General features: G+C 40.3%; 2 protein-coding genes and 1 long non-coding RNA gene across 12 annotated transcripts in view; 1 reads left to right on the top strand and 2 right to left on the bottom strand.

Moving 5' to 3' along the window:
• The window catches only part of SYNJ1 (synaptojanin 1), a 108,189-nt gene extending 103,738 nt beyond the window's left edge, over nt 1-4,451 (bottom strand). For 6 of the 9 annotated variants that reach the window (XM_023190475.3, XM_026456045.2, XM_023190495.3 and 3 more), the window contains exons 1-2: nt 4,357-4,451; nt 3,184-3,338 (exon numbers count right to left, since the gene is read on the bottom strand). In XM_023190475.3, coding sequence (XP_023046243.2) covers nt 3,184-3,338; nt 4,357-4,451 — 250 coding nt within the window. Of the gene's footprint in view, nt 1-3,183; nt 3,339-4,247 lie in introns of those variants that run through there. The other 3 variants (XM_023190499.2, XM_023190554.2, XM_023190519.2) reach the window with 2 other exon arrangements.
• LOC116418545 lies at nt 3,470-10,169 on the top strand. The gene is made up of 4 exons (XR_004228632.1): nt 3,470-3,569; nt 5,488-5,590; nt 6,460-7,870; nt 8,486-10,169. It is a non-coding gene; the product is annotated as an uncharacterized LOC116418545 (long non-coding RNA).
• PAXBP1 (PAX3 and PAX7 binding protein 1) overlaps nt 10,164-17,102 on the bottom strand; it is a 35,366-nt gene continuing 28,427 nt past the window's right edge. The window contains exons 16-18 of one of the 2 annotated variants that reach the window (XM_023190565.2): nt 14,589-14,735; nt 13,667-13,821; nt 10,164-11,327 (exon numbers count right to left, since the gene is read on the bottom strand). In XM_023190565.2, coding sequence (XP_023046333.1) covers nt 11,210-11,327; nt 13,667-13,821; nt 14,589-14,735 — 420 coding nt within the window. In that variant the 3' untranslated portion in view covers nt 10,164-11,209. The remainder of the gene's footprint in view (nt 11,328-13,666; nt 13,822-14,588; nt 14,736-17,102) is intronic. The other variant, XM_023190571.2, reaches the window with a different exon arrangement.

Genomic DNA, 17,102 nt, shown 5'->3' with positions numbered 1-17,102 from the left:
GAAGTATGTGTCTTGGTTGGGAGCAGTGGCTCACACCTGTAATCCCAACACTTTGGGAGCCTGAGGCAGGTGGAGACCACGAACCCAGGAGTTTGAGATCAGCAGGGCAACATGGCAAAACCCCACATCTACAAAAAATTACAAACAAAAAAATTATCTGGGCATAGTGGTGTGCGCCTATAGTCCCAGCTATTCAGGAAGCTGAGGCAGGAGGATCAACTGAGTCTGGGAGTTCCAGGGAGTTCAATTACAGTGAGCCGTGATCATGCCACTGCACTCCAGCCTGGGTGACAGAACAAGATCCTGTCTCAAAAAATAAAAATGAAAATAAAGTATGCACCTTGTGATACAGAGTAAGTTCTAGAGAAATGAAGGGAAGGCAGAGATAAAGGTGAGCTGGAGTGGCTGGGGCAGAGTCTTACGAAGGAAGAAGACCCGAGGAGGACCTCAGTGGGACTGCCAGGCTCAGATTAGAGAAGCAGTACTCTAACAATCTTGGAGGAAGAAGGTGTAAAAAGCAACAGTATGATCAAGCTGAAAAAAGCATGGTGCTTGGGAAGGCACTGAGGAAACACCAGATCTCCTTAAAGGAGATCAACACTGGACAAATAACAGGTTGAGGAGAATAAACTTAATCTTGGTGAAAAACAGGGTTACACTTTGCTTTACTACAAAAAATGATTTTAGGGCCAGGCGCAGTGGCTCATGGCTGTAATCCCAGCACTTTGGGAGGCTGAGGCAGGCGAATCACCTGAGGTCAGGAGTTCAAGACCAGCCTGGCCAACATGGTGAAACCCCGTCTCTACTAAAAATACAAAAATTAGCTAGGCGTGGTGGCGCATGCCTGTAATTCCAGCTACTAGGGAGGCTGAGGCGGGAGAACCACTTGAACCTGGGAAGCGGAGGTTGCAGTGAGCCGAGATCACGCCACTGCACTCCAGCCTGGGCAACAGAGTGAGACCCTGTCTCAAAAAACAAACAAACAAAACATGATTTTAGAAGATTCTACAGGTAGATGAATACGCAGAATGCACTGAAATTCAGGGAGCTGGGATTGTTGAAGATGAAGAGAACACATTGATATTTTCCAAGCACAGCTTCTGAATACAATAGGCATTTTTAAAGTGTGAAGATTTTAAAAGTGAACCCTGTACAGCACAATACAAACCTTGGTATAACTCCAAAATGAAGGCCAAATTAATTTTAAAAGTCAAATGACTTAAGAAAATATTACTGTAAAGTTTATAGTAGGAAAGATAATGACATTCCAAGAGATTAGACATCCATTTATGTTAGCTTTATAGAAAGAGGAAATATTCCAACTTTTTTTTTCTGAATTACTCACATATCTAAATCTAATGAAAACAGAATAGTTTAGACAATATTTTAATATTCTTTCTCCTTAGAATGCACATTAATGCCAAAATAAATGTTTTAGGGCCTTTTGGCAAAAACAAGTCATTATTTGGCATAAAAGATGGCTGCTGGAGGTTTTGGAAATATGATTATTCTTAGGTTTTCTAACCTTGGAGTAAAGTACAGCAATAATTCTAAAAACTATAAGTAATACACAGTTTGCAGCTGAAAATTTGACTTGCTGTTATGAGTAATCATAAAGACACATTTAGAATTTATACAAGATTAGTAAGTCAGGTAATGTCACCAAAAAACACAAGCAGCTGAAAAATGCTTCCCACAGGAAAGCAAACATTCGCCCCCCCAATATTTTTATTAAGAATTCATCAGTATAAGAATTACACTTGTATAAAAATATATGCAATGGAAATTAATACTGTACCAAGGTACAGTTTGATTTAAATCCAAAAAACAAGTTGAAGCAATTAAGCCCACACTGATTGAGTATAGTCAATATCATTTATACTTATTTCTTAGACCTAGAGCCCCTTCTCCTTCATTCAAAAACTTATGTACCAAATATATATTTCTAATACACTGTTCTTTGCTTAAGACTTTTCATTATGTCACTATCTTTTTCCCCATCAGATGCAATTATACTATTTTAGTCAAGTTAACACTTTAACTGACATTAATATTCTATATGCAAAGAGTGTGGTCTTAAGCTCTTCATTTACTGAGGCTGGGGAAAGCTTAGTAGTTTAAGATATTTAAGGGCTTATGTTTGTAAGTATGCCTTTCAAACACTATTTTTAATTTATAAGGATATAATCAGTAACTAAACTAATCCTAACACTAGGATTATCTGCCTAAATCATATATATATAATCATATACTTTTTTTCTTTTTAATTTTTGAAACAGGGTCTCACTGTGATGCCCAAGCTGGAGGGCAGTGGCGAGATCAAGGCTTACTGCAGTCTCGACCTTCCAGACTCAATCAATCCGCCCAACTCAGCCTTCTGAGAGGCCGGGACTAAAGGTGCACACGACAAGACTGGACTAATTTTTGTATTTTTTGTACAGAAAGGGTTTCACCACGCTGCCCAGACTGGTCTCAAACTCCCTGCCTCAAGTGATCTGTCCCCCTTGGCCTCCCAAAGTGCTGGGACTACAGGCATGAGCCCCCACACCTGGCATATCATACATTAAGAAAGAAACATAGTATTCAAATTAATTTTAATTTCATCCATCTGCCCCTAAAATAACTCAAACCTTACTAATCTATTTTTATTGTGGTACAATAGTCCTTTTCTTTAGACTATCAAAATACTTTTTAAAATAATATGAAATCAATCATGTATCTCACATGAAAATCTAGAAGCTGTTTACAATTCCCTTAATGAAAACATAACGGCCATAACATAAATACTCCAACAATATTGGATAACATTAGATAATACCTACTACTGTAACTGACCTACCAGTAAATATGTCAAGCAAGACACTGTATGGGTTTATGTGATATATGATACAAACTGCAACAATATTTCTTTGGAAAAAAACATTTACTTTTAGAAGCAGCAGCAAAACCCAAGAAAGCAAAATCCTGCACCAAAACTGGCATCGCCCTGCACCCCCCTCAACAAAAACCTGTTAACAAAAAGTTTACAGGAAAATAAGTTTGATTAAAAGGAAATACAAGCATAATCTGCTAGAGGAAATACGGTGAAAGGGTTGTCGGGCTCTTTTCTAAAAACAGTTGCATCTGAATTATTTCAAATCAAAACAGAGACCATGATAAATTGGGCTCTAACAGATGACTTACAGAGCACAGCGACAGCCCCAGACTCGAACATGAGACATTCTTCCTTATGCCTAGTTTCCACTATGAGGCTGAACGGTGGGGGATCCAATTTGTGATAGATCCGGAATCCTTTACTGAACGCCATTCTCCTTTCTTCGGAGGCAGCCCTGTGGAAACTAAGCAAAGCAAAGCAAATGAAGCTGATGTTTCCTTCTGCAGCAAGGACTGCAAAGCATCCAAAAGTCTCTCCCTGCCAGGTTTTGATGGGGGGTTGGGGTGGGGAAAACAACAGACAGCTCAGGGAGAAAATGGCTTATTCCAAAAGATAAATCGTCACTTAATTTTACCAAAAAGCAAGAGGAAAAGCTACCAATTCTCATACCAAGGCAAGACAAGGTTTCAACACTGTAAGTCCATCAACGGTTTGGTTGAGTTTCCCCTTTAATTTATGCTTACTGAAAGGAAAAATTTTGAGCGTATTTCGTTCGGAGTTGTTTATCAGCTTCCTGCTTCAAGATCTGTCACTACGTTGAAAGGGAACCGATTTGGAAACTTCAAGCAGTTCCTTCGAGGGGAAAGGAGCGGAGGTGGGAGGGAAGGGTGACAAGGCTGGTTCAAAGCTCCTTAGGGGGCAGGAGGAGGAAAAGGATTATTCTACGCGACAGGCTCTCCCAGGGGTGGCGACGAAGGGCAAGGGAAACGGCACAGGTTACCACCGCCTCCCCTGCCCCGGGCTACCGCCGGCTCGGGGGACGGCAGGCGGGGCCGAAAAATACGAATGGCCACCCGGGAAGAGTCATGACTCGGGGCACCGACCCGACTGGGGCTCCTCGGGGTCGCGGGAAGTCGACTGCCCGGGAAAACGGCTCCTTCTCAGAGAGACTGAAGAGCCGAGAAGCCCAAATCCTCCATTTATGCACCAGAAGAGATGCCCCGGCGCCCAGGCGGATTCGGTTCGTTCTCGCGGGCAGGCTGACAGCCGCTGTCACCAGCCCCCAGCCTGACGCGGCACCCTGCACAACCCGTGGTCTCCTCACAACCCCGCCCGCTCTCCCGCACCCCGGCTGCTCGCGGTCGCCCCTCACCGCTCCCGCTGAGGCTGCGGAGGCAGAGGCTGGTCTTGGAGGCGTCCGCCCGCCCGGCTGCCCGTGGGTCTGGCCGCGGCCGCTCCCCGCCCCCCGCCGGCTTGCTCACCCCTTCCTCCGGCTCCTCCTCCTCCTTCTCCCGCAGCCGCCGCCACAGCCTCTAGAAGCGTCACTTCCGCTCCAGCAGGCCCATCTCTTCCGCATTGCGCCGCGGCAGCGGTCGGAAGATCCGCCCCTCGCGACGGAAGGGGCGGGGCGTCAGGAGGGAGACCACGCCCACTCTGCGCCAACAGTCCAGGCCGGGCACCAGCGGGCGGCCAGAGCGTCAGTCTCCAGCGACCTTCGCCTCCTGCGGCCGCCCCCAGGCCGAGCTGCGATCCCACCGCCGGGGGTGCAAGGATAGGGAAGATCGGCTTCCTTGGTCCCTTTGCGTGGGCTCTTCAGAGCGTGAGCGCCGGGGAGGGACTCAGGAGAAAAGCTTGGGGGGCTGCGTATTGCTGCTCCCCAAGCTGGGCGTCAGGACCACCCCCTGCCGCCCCCACGGGCCTGACGGGAGAGGAGGGAGGGCTCGGTACGGTCGGCTCGCCTAGCCAACTAGGTGGCGCCTGAAGAGCTGTCCATGGTGTCGACAGCCCAGCAAATGGCACCGAGTTCCTAGTCTTGAGTGTCGGGGTAGGTAGCAGAAGAAAAACTAATGCCTGCTCTGGGACAGTTCTGTTTGGTGCCTTTTCTTGTGTGTTCTGGAGCTCACAGGGTGCTATCGAAGAGTGCTCAGGTGTATACGATGGAGAGTGGGAAGTCACAAACCAGGATCTCAAGGCTGAGTCCAGCAAAACATGGCTGTAGGGAGGCCACTACAGCTGTAGTTGTCACTGATGGATGAATAGCTTTTGCCAACCGTGGAATTTAGTGACTAAAGACACCTGACCCTTTTATCTCATCCTCATTTTTCAACAAATCGTGCTTCCTGGCTAATATCAGCGTGTCCCATAGATTTATTTCTGCTTCCATTGAATAGACCTAGTAAGTATGAGAATGAAGTCAAAGCCAACAGGGCAGAAAGGAAGGAAAACCTGAAGAACCCAGCACTCAAACTGTCTCCACTTGCCTTTGCTTTTTGTTTACCTCTTCTCCTTCTGGTTTTTAACAGCCAAAGCAGAATTTAAATTTGGTTATGTTGCAAAAATCATTTCCCTCTTCAGGCCCTGTCATGTGACTTGATTTTTTTCATCCATTTTAGAGAAGCTGCACCCACCCTGGTTTCAGGACACGGAACTAAATTTATTAGAAAAGAAGCCACTTCAAGTCATGAAGGAGAAATACAAAGATTCTTGGATTTCGTTGTAAGAACTGGAGGGAGTTTCTATCTCAGTACTGTCTCAGAAAAATACTGTCGATACGAAATGCGTTGCTTGAGATATACATTTTATGACAACTGAAATCACTCAGTTTCAAGAGGAGTTGGGGACTGAAACCAAACTTGCTTACTCCAAAGCCCAAAATCCTTTCCACCATGCCTGTGTGTCTGTAAGGCTACACTAGAAACGCATCCTTTCTTATAGTGTGAAGCATCGGTATTAAGCTCTTTTAGGAACAGGAGTTCTGCATATTCCTGGTTCCTTTTTATTTGGAACTAAGGAGATTTAGATCAAAATTTCTGGGTTCTGGGTTGGAATTCCTGCTTCTTTCTTCAAATTAAACTGGAGGGTAGCAAGACTCTTATTCCTAGATTGTTAGATGGCCACAGCTTTTCCACATCTCATTTTAGTCATGAAAAAACATGCCCAGAGTTTGAAAAACATAAAGGCAATTTGACTAGTGGCTTGACTGGTTCTATCTTCTTTTTCTTGTCCATCTTTCCTATTTATACTTCTACTTTTGCTACAGCATTTGACAATAGCTGGAAAAATTTTCACTGACCTTGAAATGTCTTTCGGGTACGGTGACTTCAAATACAGGTTAAGTAGCATACACAGACTTCTTAGTGAGATCCTAAGGGCCTACAGAGACAGGCTGACACCAACTCTACCCTTGAAACTGAGCCATGAAGAGCCTGTGGGAGGCTAAAAAAGTGCTTCTTCAAAAAGATGTCCTTGTCTGTGAATGTTAATTTAGGTTAATTTGCAGATTTGATTAAGGGTCTTGAGATTATTTTGGATTATCCAGGTGGGCCCTAGGGCCCTAGATGCAATCACAAGTGTCCTTATAACAGGGAAGCAGAGGAAAATTAAACACGCACACACGAGAGAGAGAGAGAGAGAAAGAGAAAGTAATATGAAGACAGCAGCAGAGATTGGAGCGATGTGGCAATAGCCAAGCAATGTCAGCAGCCGTCAGAAGGTGGAAGAGGCAAGGAAGGATTTGAGCCTAGAGCCTTTGGAAGGAGCATGGCCCTGTTGATTCTGGCCTCCAGAACTGCGAGAAAATACATTTTTGTTGTTTTAAACCACCCAGTTTGTGGTAATTTGTAACACCAGCTACAAGAAATTAACACAAGGCTGATGTGACTTTCCATTGGGAGAGAGACAGCCCCAGGTAGGTGTTTCAGATATCACATCCCCAACAGAACAAATTAAAGACAAACACCCTAAATTTTCAATGTTGATTTGTGAGCAAGTTATTTCTCCTATGGGTAACTCTCGTTGAAATATGCAATTAATTATGTGGAAACATGGAATTGTTATTTCCATAGGTTAAAAAAAAAAAACCTCACATAGTGGCAATGTATGGCCCAACCTAATAGTATGTCCCAGGTAGACTATACAAGAATTTATGTATTTACAGATGATTAATGATAATCCCAAACAATCACATTAAAAAACTATATCAAGTGCATGGCTATAAATTTTGACAGGTGATTACTAAGTGAATTAGTAGTAGTGCCTGCTTTTCTCTTTTGTCTGGCTTTTTTTTTTGTCAAAAATGCTAGACAACATGGAAAATCAGAGAAATAGTCACAATCTGATTCAGTAACCTTTAACAGCTTCTTCTCAGGTTACACAGGCTAACTTTTATGTCAGGATCAGGATCTGCAGAGCAATTAGTATAGTGCTCTGCAGATCCTGGTCCTAATATAGTATAGTATAGCAGGATCTGCAGACCCTAGTTGTACCTGGCTATGCTCCCCACCGATGACTGAGAAAGAAATCGCTCATTGTTCAAGAGAAAACAGTGATCTTGAAAGACAACGCAACAGTAGGTTACAAATAGCATTAGCTTTTTCTTTAAAGAAATTCAATGTAACCAGTGAAGGATGACATTTTAAATTAGAAAAATGGAAATCCTATGAATAAAAAACTAATAAGCTCGAGAGCAGAACCACTGTGGGGGAAAAAAAAACTGAAAAATAACTTGCAGGTACCATAGACAGGAAATTGCCACTAGAACAAACAGGAAATTTGTGAAAGATAAAAATGAAGTGTTTTCATTTGGAACAAGAGACCAACTGAAGAGAGATCAAGTGAAGGGGGTTTATTTTAATGACACACAAGGATTCTCGTGGAAATCAAAGTGCCGGAGCCAAAAACAGGGCTCAACCTTCAAGATTAGAGCTGTGTTCAAGTTGTTCAAGTTGACGCTGGGTCCCAAAGCAACAGCAATTTCACTAAGGTTACGCGTAAAAGGTAAGCTTTCATGATCAAAATGTTTTAGCAAAGTAGCTTAGAATGGTTTCTGCAGTGTTTTGTCAAAACTTTTCTCATATATTTTCCTAAAGATATTTAACAAGATCCTAAGAAGTCATGTGCTAGGGATTCTCATTGTACTGAATGATTGTATCCTTTAATCCTCTGGAGTTAGGACTGACAGGAACCCAGTACAAATTACTGGGGGCTAGAGTCCAGAAGCAGGCCAGGGGCCAGTCTACATTGCACTTCGATACCAATTCCATATAACAATATTCAGCCTGTGTTTGGGCAGTCTGAAGCAGCTCTTAGCAGCTGTGAACCCCATATCCATGGACAGTTTCAGTTCTGGAGGGCAGTCTTCAAAACATTTATGAAAGTACAAGACCTCCCAAACATTCAGATATATTTAATTTTTCTTCCTACATGCAGTGCCAGTGTTTTTCTCATTTTCATTTACTTGAAACAACAGATCAAATGTTTTGTCATAATCAGTGAATGGCAAGACTCCCTTTATTACACGGGTATTACCATGTTAAGAGATAAGAAGAGCTCTTATAACCATAAACCACCACTACAATGTAGCAACTTACAGTTTCCTATTTTATATTGCAGCTCTGTAACATCTGACCATTTTTGTAAGGGTTTCATGATTTCGAGGACGATTATTAGCATTTTCCATTTTTGGCCAATTCTGGATGCTGGTAATGTTACACTGCAGGCAACGATGGCTCTACTCAGCCGAAGACCTCCTGTAGGCAATGTGGACCATATCTGCTTTCCTGAGAGATCAGCAAATTGGGTTTGGTGATCATGAAATTCTCTCAGATCTCGTATTACCAAGGAGACCCTGGTTGTACTTGTCAGGGCTGCCAGTTGGCCCTGCTGAAACTTTAGAACTGCACCAATGTCTGAGACTTTCATCCCTCCCTCCTTCCTTCACACAGGTGAAACCTGCCTGCCTCACTGACAGCTTTCCCAGCCTCCTCTCTGTTTTCTCTTATACACATTCCCCCCCAGTAAACTTCTTGTACATTTAATGCCATCTCAGTGTCTGCTCCCAAGAGGACTCCAACTGACTCACTGGGGCATTTACCTCCAATTCCTTTCCTCCCTTGGCTGAGATCTGTTCCAAGAAGTATCTCCAGGACACTCCAGCCTGTTGCACAGGCCAAAGAAAAGCCCTCAGGCCGAGAAGCAACTACTTGCAAGAGGACACCAGTGGCAAGAACAGGGACATGGTGAGACATCGACATCATTGGCTACAGTAGTACTAGTCACTCTTGACTATGTTGTTTCAATAGTTCTTCTCAAAAACATTTGTCACCTATTTTGGAGTTAATTCAAAGGATTGCTCCAAAAGAAAAAACTAAAAAGCAAAACCAGCTTTATTAAAATGGTTCTGGATTTATCTTTTGAGAATTCCTTTCCTAAGAAATAATGTCCTTAAGCTATATCAGGAATAAAAATGTTCTGCTTGAGATAGAAAAACCATTGGTTTTATGTACCCTACATCAAATTCCTAGTGTGATATTCAAACCCATTCCTGAAACCTATAGCCTGACAGATTTCATAGGATAAAAAGCCTCAGTTTAAGAGTTCTTAAAAGCAGAGTAATTAGTCTAATGGGTTTGGAAATAATATGCAGTTTAAGGCCTAAATGATCTGCATGTGATACATACACGTTTATATGTTTTATTCTACTTAAAATGAGGAATAGGTGTTCTGACTTTAATTCTACTTAGTAGGCCAGTAAGGTGTAACAGAAAATTCATCCAGAATGAATACTGTTTTGGTTTGGCTGTTTCCCAACCCAGTCGCACCTTGAATTGTAATAATCCCCACATGTCAAGGGCAGGACCAGGTGGAGATAACTGAATCATGGCAGGTGGTTTCTGCCATGCTGTTCTCCTGCTAGTGAGTTCTCATGAAATCTCATGGTTTTATAAGGGGCTTACCCCTTCCCTCGACACTCATTCTCTCTGTTGCCACCCCGTGAAGATGTGCCTTTCGTCATGATTTTAAGTATCCTGATGCCTTCCCACCCATGCAGAACTGTGAGTCAATTAAACCACTTTATAAATTATCTAGTCTTGGGTATGTCCCTATAGCAGCCTGAGAATGAACTAATACAAAGATGTAGGGATAAGATAAAATTAACGGAAATAGAGTGCATGACACCGTTCTGCATATTATGTTCTGATCAAGGGTACACATGGGCCTGCTCATAGTCCCACTTTATTAGTCCTTTGAAATGCTGCAAACTTAGTCATCAGGCAAATACAACAAAGGATATATTTAAAAATTAATTTAATGCTTGGCTAAAGCTTAATTACATATATAATTATCAAACGATAGTCCTTAATTTCCAAAAAATTCCTCTTTTGAAAATCACAGAATCAGAAAGCATAAACTTTAAAACAAGTTCTTTGAATATTTACAATGTGATATAAACATTATAGAAGACCATGGATATTAAATTGCCTGGGTGTGGCTAATCAGCAAGGCGTATTCTTTATTGCATATTTAACTCACATATGTGGGATTTTAAATATGACAGACTACTAAAATTCAAATGCATGTATGTGCAAGCTGGGCAGGGAGTAAAATCATGAATGAGACAGGACGGTCAGCCCAAAACCATGCAATTAGGTTGTGGGTTTATTATTCTCAAAAGTGAAATTTCTATGTTCCATTTGAAAGTATGTTGCATATATCATTTAGCATTCACATTAAACCCACATTTGACTCTAACGCTGATTCAAGGAAGAAAGTTCAACATTCACTCAACGACTAAGTCCACAACTCAACTCTCAATGTTAAGGCAGCACAGCTACAGTGATAGCAACGCTAACCAAAAGGTAATGAACATTTAGTCACTTGCCAGCCCTTTTGTTACAACAGTGTAGTAATTTCCCTAAGACAATTTGCTACCGGATAATTTTCTGCTGTTAAAAGGCTTCCTCTGTAGAAAAACACCACAAATTTCCAGTGTGAAAGTAAATCCATGGTGGTATAAATATATATATGCATAATTACACAATTTACACTGCACACATCGTTTACAGGGGACAATTAACTGAGAGGGTTAATTTAAATGACCATACAAAATACTTCTGTAAACAAAGTATGACAGGCAGTAAACATTCATAGACTCCTAGAAATAATCTGAATTCCTTTCATTCTGAAGAAATATCATTTAAGGACACAGTATTGAATATAATGTTTTTTGTATTAAAACAAGAATCGTTATTTTACAGTTTAAGAAACTTTACATATATACAAAATTTACACATTGGGAATGGTAATCAAGCAAATAGGTTTTTCAGTCTCACAGATCTATTTTCCTTCAATCAAAGACTTAACTTCTTTCACATTGTGGTCACTTGCAACAGACATAGCATGATCCAAAGCTCGAACACTTGCAAGGAGTTTTACTATCTGTTTTATGTTTTCCCTAAAAGAAAAAAATATAGCAGCATCTCATTAATTAGTACATCTAAGAGAAAATTTGCTACTGATTTCATGGCTATTTTAGAGCTTCTGCAATCAATTTTTCCAAGCACACATTTTCAAAGAAGGGAAACAGATATACAAGCTACAGCATGCAGGAAAAAAAAAAAAAAAAAAAAAGCCTGGGCACGGTGGCTCATGCTTGTAATCCCAGCGCTTTGGGAGGCTGAGGCGTGTGGATCACCTGAGGTCAGGAGTTCAAGACCAGTCTGGCCAACATGGTGAAACCCCCGTCTCTACTAAAATAAAAATAAAAATAAAAATAAAAAAAAGTTTACATTTATCCATATAAAACAAAACTTACATATGTTTAAATGACTAGCCCAGAGACAGGGGACCCATTTAAAAAAAAAAAAAAAAATTCATTGAGATCAATGAGTTTCATTAATATCGCAAAAGAAAAGAAAGCAATCTGTTTTCAAACTACTTCAGAGGCCTGTCTCCCATTCCTTCTCAAACCAGAGTCCTGGCTCTTTCAGCATATACCTGGAACACAAAGGGTATTTGTGTCTTTTCATCACCAATCCATCAAGATCCAGCATAATTTCTACTCCACCGAAATTCACTAAATAAAGTATAATCTGACTTTCCTTATCACCCCAGCTAGAAGGTATTCTGCTTTCTTATTAGGAAGTAATCCTCAAATTTTAGCACACATTAGAATTACCTAGAGAACTGCTGAAATGCAGATCATCCCTGGCCCCACCCCAAGAGTTATATTCAGTAGGCCCAGAGTGGGGCCTGATAACTTGCAAGTCTGTCAAACTCCCAGTATCATGCTGATACTGCTGGTCTAGGGACCACACTTTAAGAATGACTGTTTTAACAGTTAGCTGAAACCACTCATAAGAAACAAGACATAATATGACATTAGTAATTGTCTCATCTCTTCTACAGAATTGTAGTAAGCACCTATTAGGGAAGAATTAGAATTTGCAAAACGTGGCAACCCACGTGAAACCTGCTTTATATGCATTGCACAAAGCAGGTGCTTACATAGCTGTTAAAGTTCTTTTCAGCTAAAAACTTTAAACTTTCAGTAAAAGTAAACACTATTTGTTAACTCCCAAACAGAAACACTGTTAAATGTATGTAAATCAAACTTTAAAAGGTGATAAAACTTATCTAGTAGAAAACAACACACTGAGAAAAAATGTTAGTGCCAACAAATAACAAAATGGCACGCACTAAGAACAAAATCAAATCAACCAAAACCTGCCAAAGAATTTTACCATTAAAATCTTTTTTGTTGTTTTTTGAGATGCAGTCTTGCTCTATCGCCAGGCTGGAGTGCAGTGGCACAATCTCAGCTCGCTACAACCTCTGCCTGCCTCAGGCTCCCGAGTAGGGGGGACTACAGACATGCACCACCACACCCACCTAATTTTTGTATTTTTAGTAGAAACGAGGATTCACCATATTGGCCAGGATGGTCTCGATCTCCTGACCTCATGATCTGCCTGCCTCAGCCTCCCAAAGTGCTGGGATTATAGGCATGAGCCACTGCACCCGGCCTAAAATCTTTAATAGCTACTTTAATTTTATTGTGGAAAAAATATCCGATTTTCTTGCAGGAAAATAAGGTCTGTTTTCAAGAAAGGGGAATGAGGGAACGGAAGAAGGTTTTGTTATAGTGGTATGACTAATGGTGTGATCTAAACAAAAATGAAACTTTGACATTACAAAGATATATGAAATTAAAAATTTAAAAAGACAATTCCTTCAAACTGCCCTAGTGCTTTTACTTTTTATGCTAGAGATTTATCCCAGAATTATCTGAATATCCATAATTAATGTCCACAGAAAGGCTAATGGTTCATTCACTCTTTTCTTACAACCCTTGATACAAATTAGAAATAAGCTGCTCCCAAAAAGCCATTAGTGATAACCTCTAGTTCATAATATGGATTAAAACAAAAAATTTCCCCAAATTGGGAGATAACCTTGAATTTACATCTGTATAATGAAACTCCACACAAGAGAGTCTGAGACCTCTCTAATTCTTCAAAGAGGGGGACAGAGAAAACCACCATTGATTCGCTCCCCTGAGCGGCTGGTCCTTACCAGAAGTCTTTCCTTAGTATCTTCATAAATAACATACTGAAAAAAAGATAAAGTAAAAACTGCAAAAACGAAAAATAATGTGCATTTTTGGCAGGTTTATAATACTAAGTGAACATACAATTTAAACTAAAATATAAATATTTCTACTTAAAACATTTTAATACTAAATCTGGCAACTAAAACAACTCTAGATTACCATTTCATTAATTACAAAATTACCTTGCATTTCTTTTTTCCACATCAGAGCACCCAATACTGTTTCTATAAATTGTATCTGCTAAGTGTACAAGGTATCGGCAAAAGTTTTCTAACTGAGAAATAGTCCTTTCTCCTTTCAGATTCATGAACCATTGTTTGGGGAAACAATTGATTACCTGTGGAGAAGAAAGATGTAAAATAAAATAGTTAAGACAGAATAAATTTAAGTATTAAAAGCAAAGTCTAGATAACAGGTATAAATGTATTTCACCAGAAGACATGCTTCTGAGCTACAGCAATTACTCTGAAGAAATATTCTTTTAAATCTGACTTCCTATGTTAACTAAACCAATATACCTGAATTTTTACCCCAACCAATGGGTTAGGCACTCAAAGCAAAAGAAAATCTGTCCAATATTTGAGTAAATTAGTAATGTAAAACTGACAACCAACTGCTTCATTTTCCAGTCTTCTAGGATGGCCTAAATAAACTGAGTTTCCTTTTTCAGCAGTTTTTGATATAAAAATATGAGTGGTATAAAAATGAAATCACAGTGCCCCCATCCCCCGCAATAATTCATGAATAGGCATCCGTGCATGCTGACAACGGGAGCTGAGTTGGCCCAGACTGAGGTTAAGATAGTAAGGTTATTATTATCCAGAAATTAAAGCTTTTATTTATACCTACAAAATATTAAAACTTTTACTAATATCTACAAAATATGGATATAGATGGATAGATATATATATAATAGTATGCATTTTTATGTAAAAAAAGTTGTAGGGGTTTGGAACTACCTGGGTAGGCAAACTGTCAACCTTACATGCAAGTCCAGTAATCAAAGGGGTTTCATAAAATTCTCAAATCCCTCTTCAAACAAACAAAAAGTTAATTCATTTTAACTCATATGCTTTAAAAACTACACTATGTCATTTAACTCACATTTTGGGCTTTTTTGATGCTGTCATCTCCATATTCTGAATTCTGAAAAGCCATGAGAATATATCGATTTAATAAACCATCTATTGATAACTCTTGTAGAGTTTTATTTGAGAAAATGCCATACCACTGAAGAAAATTGCCTAATAGCTGGAAAGAAGACAAAATAGGCAATGTGACACAATTAGATTAAGTACAAAGTAAATAAGTTACATAGTAAAACACCACATGAAATACAGCAGACCCTGTCTTGCAAAGTACTAAGAAATATTAATACTTTCAATGGTACAGATATTTCCTAGAATGGTTACATTTGAATATTCAATTTTAATTAGTCAAAATTGAAACAGCCACATGTAGCTAGTGGCTACAGCACTGGTCAGCATAGATATAGAACATTTTCCATCTTTGCAGACAGTCAGGGAGTGCTAATTCTTAGGTAAGTGTCCTCCATTCAAAATTACACTCCAGCTGGTTCTATGCACACCCTCACCCCCCCACCCCCCCACCGCCGCCCGCAAAGGATGGGAGAGTCTACAATCCTGCATAGCTACCACATATCATGAACTACAACCAAGTTATATCACTGTGCATCTCAAGCTACCCAAGCTCAATCAATACATAGAAAGTGAAAGCTATCATAATAAAATGGAAGCCCCATCCCATCCCATAAATAATAACATAAAATATATAAACATAAAATCCCATCCCATAAATATAACATAAAAACTTATAGTTTCCCAGTTGTTTCTCAACTTAGTAAATGGTAACACTATTCAACCAGCTGCTCGTGCCAGGGGTCTGGAGGTCATTCCTGACCTCTCTCTCAAGTTGTGTGTCTCCACTACCATCCAGTCTCTCCATTTCCCTCAGTTCCTGCTGCCATCCCCCAAATCCAACCCACCTTAATCTCCTCGGAACCCTGCAGTTACTCCAGTACTTATGAGCAAGAGCATGGAGTAGCCTTTCTTAAGCAGGGCTCTGCAAGAGTTCCAAATCTACAGAAAATGATTTGTGTGGCTCTTTACTCAGTTCTCCCAAGAATGATACATAGTTAGTACTGTTACAGATGCACGGGAAAGAGGAGAATTCATTATAGACAATGGAGGCTTTAGGGCATTAGGTATTAAGTCTCCCACAGAAGCCCAGTTGAAAAGAGCTGCTCAAGAGTCAGACTGGCCTGAGTTTGAATCCCATCTCTAATTACCAATGGAATGACCCTGGGCAGGTTATTGTGTGCCTCACTGCCCCATCAGTAAACTGAAAAAACAGTGTGTACCTCATTGAGTCATTCTGAGGATTCAAGATAATCTATGTCAAAGGTACGGCACAGCGCTTGGTACATAGTAAACACACAATAAATACTAGTTCCCCTAAAATACACAATAAATACCAATTCCCATTTTCATTATTACGATCCATACCTACTTCAATCTATTATCTCCACATAGCAGACAGAGTAATCTTAAAAATAGCAATTTATGGCTGGGCACAGTGGCTTATACCTGTAATCCCAGTACTTTGGGAAGCCAAGGAAGGAGGACCACTTGAGCTCAGGAGATTAAGACCAGCCTGGGCAACACAGCAAGACCTCATCTCTTTAAATAAAAAAAAAAATTAAAAAAAAAAAAAGGCAATTTGTTTACTTACCTTAAACCCTTCCACGACACACATATATAGTTAACTGGTTTTCAACAAAGGTACAAAAGCAATTCAATGGACTGTGAAAGGGAAATATGTTGGGCCTCTTCAAGCTGGGAATCCCGCTCAGGGCAAATCTGCCTCCCATTCTATTCAAAGTCATCTGTCAGCTCATGGAGACCGATGCATATTCTGATTGCCTCTTCTGGAGAAACTTATCAGAAACTCCAAAGAAAGGAACCATCTCTCTCTTACCTACATGTGACCTGGAAGTCCCCAATGTGGGGGGGGGGCTTGCTTTGAGCTGTCTCCACCTTTCTGGATGGAACTAATGTATTGATTGATGTCTCATGTCTCCCTAAAATGTATAAAACCAAGCTATGCCCCGACCACCTTGGGTACATGTCATCAGAACTTCCTAAGGCTGTGTCACGGGTGCGTCCTCAATCATGGCAAAATAAACTTTCTAAATTAACTGAGACCTGTCTCAAATTTTCGGTGTTCACAGGACAAAGGACAGCCTTTTCAACAAATAGTCCTGGAACAAATAAACCTTAATCCAGGCCTCACACCCTATAATAAAAATTAACTTGAAAAGAGTCACAGACCTAAACGTAAAACTTAGAACTATGAAACTTCTAGAAGAAAGGATAGAAGACCTTTGTGGCTTCAAGTTAGGCAAAGATTTCTTAGATACGACATCTAAAGCACAATCCGTAACAGGAAAAAAAGAAGAACTAGACTTCATCAAAATTAAGAACTTCTGCATATGGAAGACTATTAGAATAGAAAGATAAGCCACAAACTGAAAAAAAAAATCTGCAAATCATTTATATGATAAAGGACTTCTCTCCAGAATATAGAACTCAATGCTTA

Source organism: Piliocolobus tephrosceles, chromosome 19, assembly GCF_002776525.5.
Source record: "Piliocolobus tephrosceles isolate RC106 chromosome 19, ASM277652v3, whole genome shotgun sequence".
Lineage (NCBI taxonomy): Eukaryota > Metazoa > Chordata > Mammalia > Primates > Cercopithecidae > Piliocolobus > Piliocolobus tephrosceles.
The sequence above is the reverse complement of the archived record's forward strand: the minus strand, read 5'-3'. Positions and strand labels throughout refer to the sequence as shown.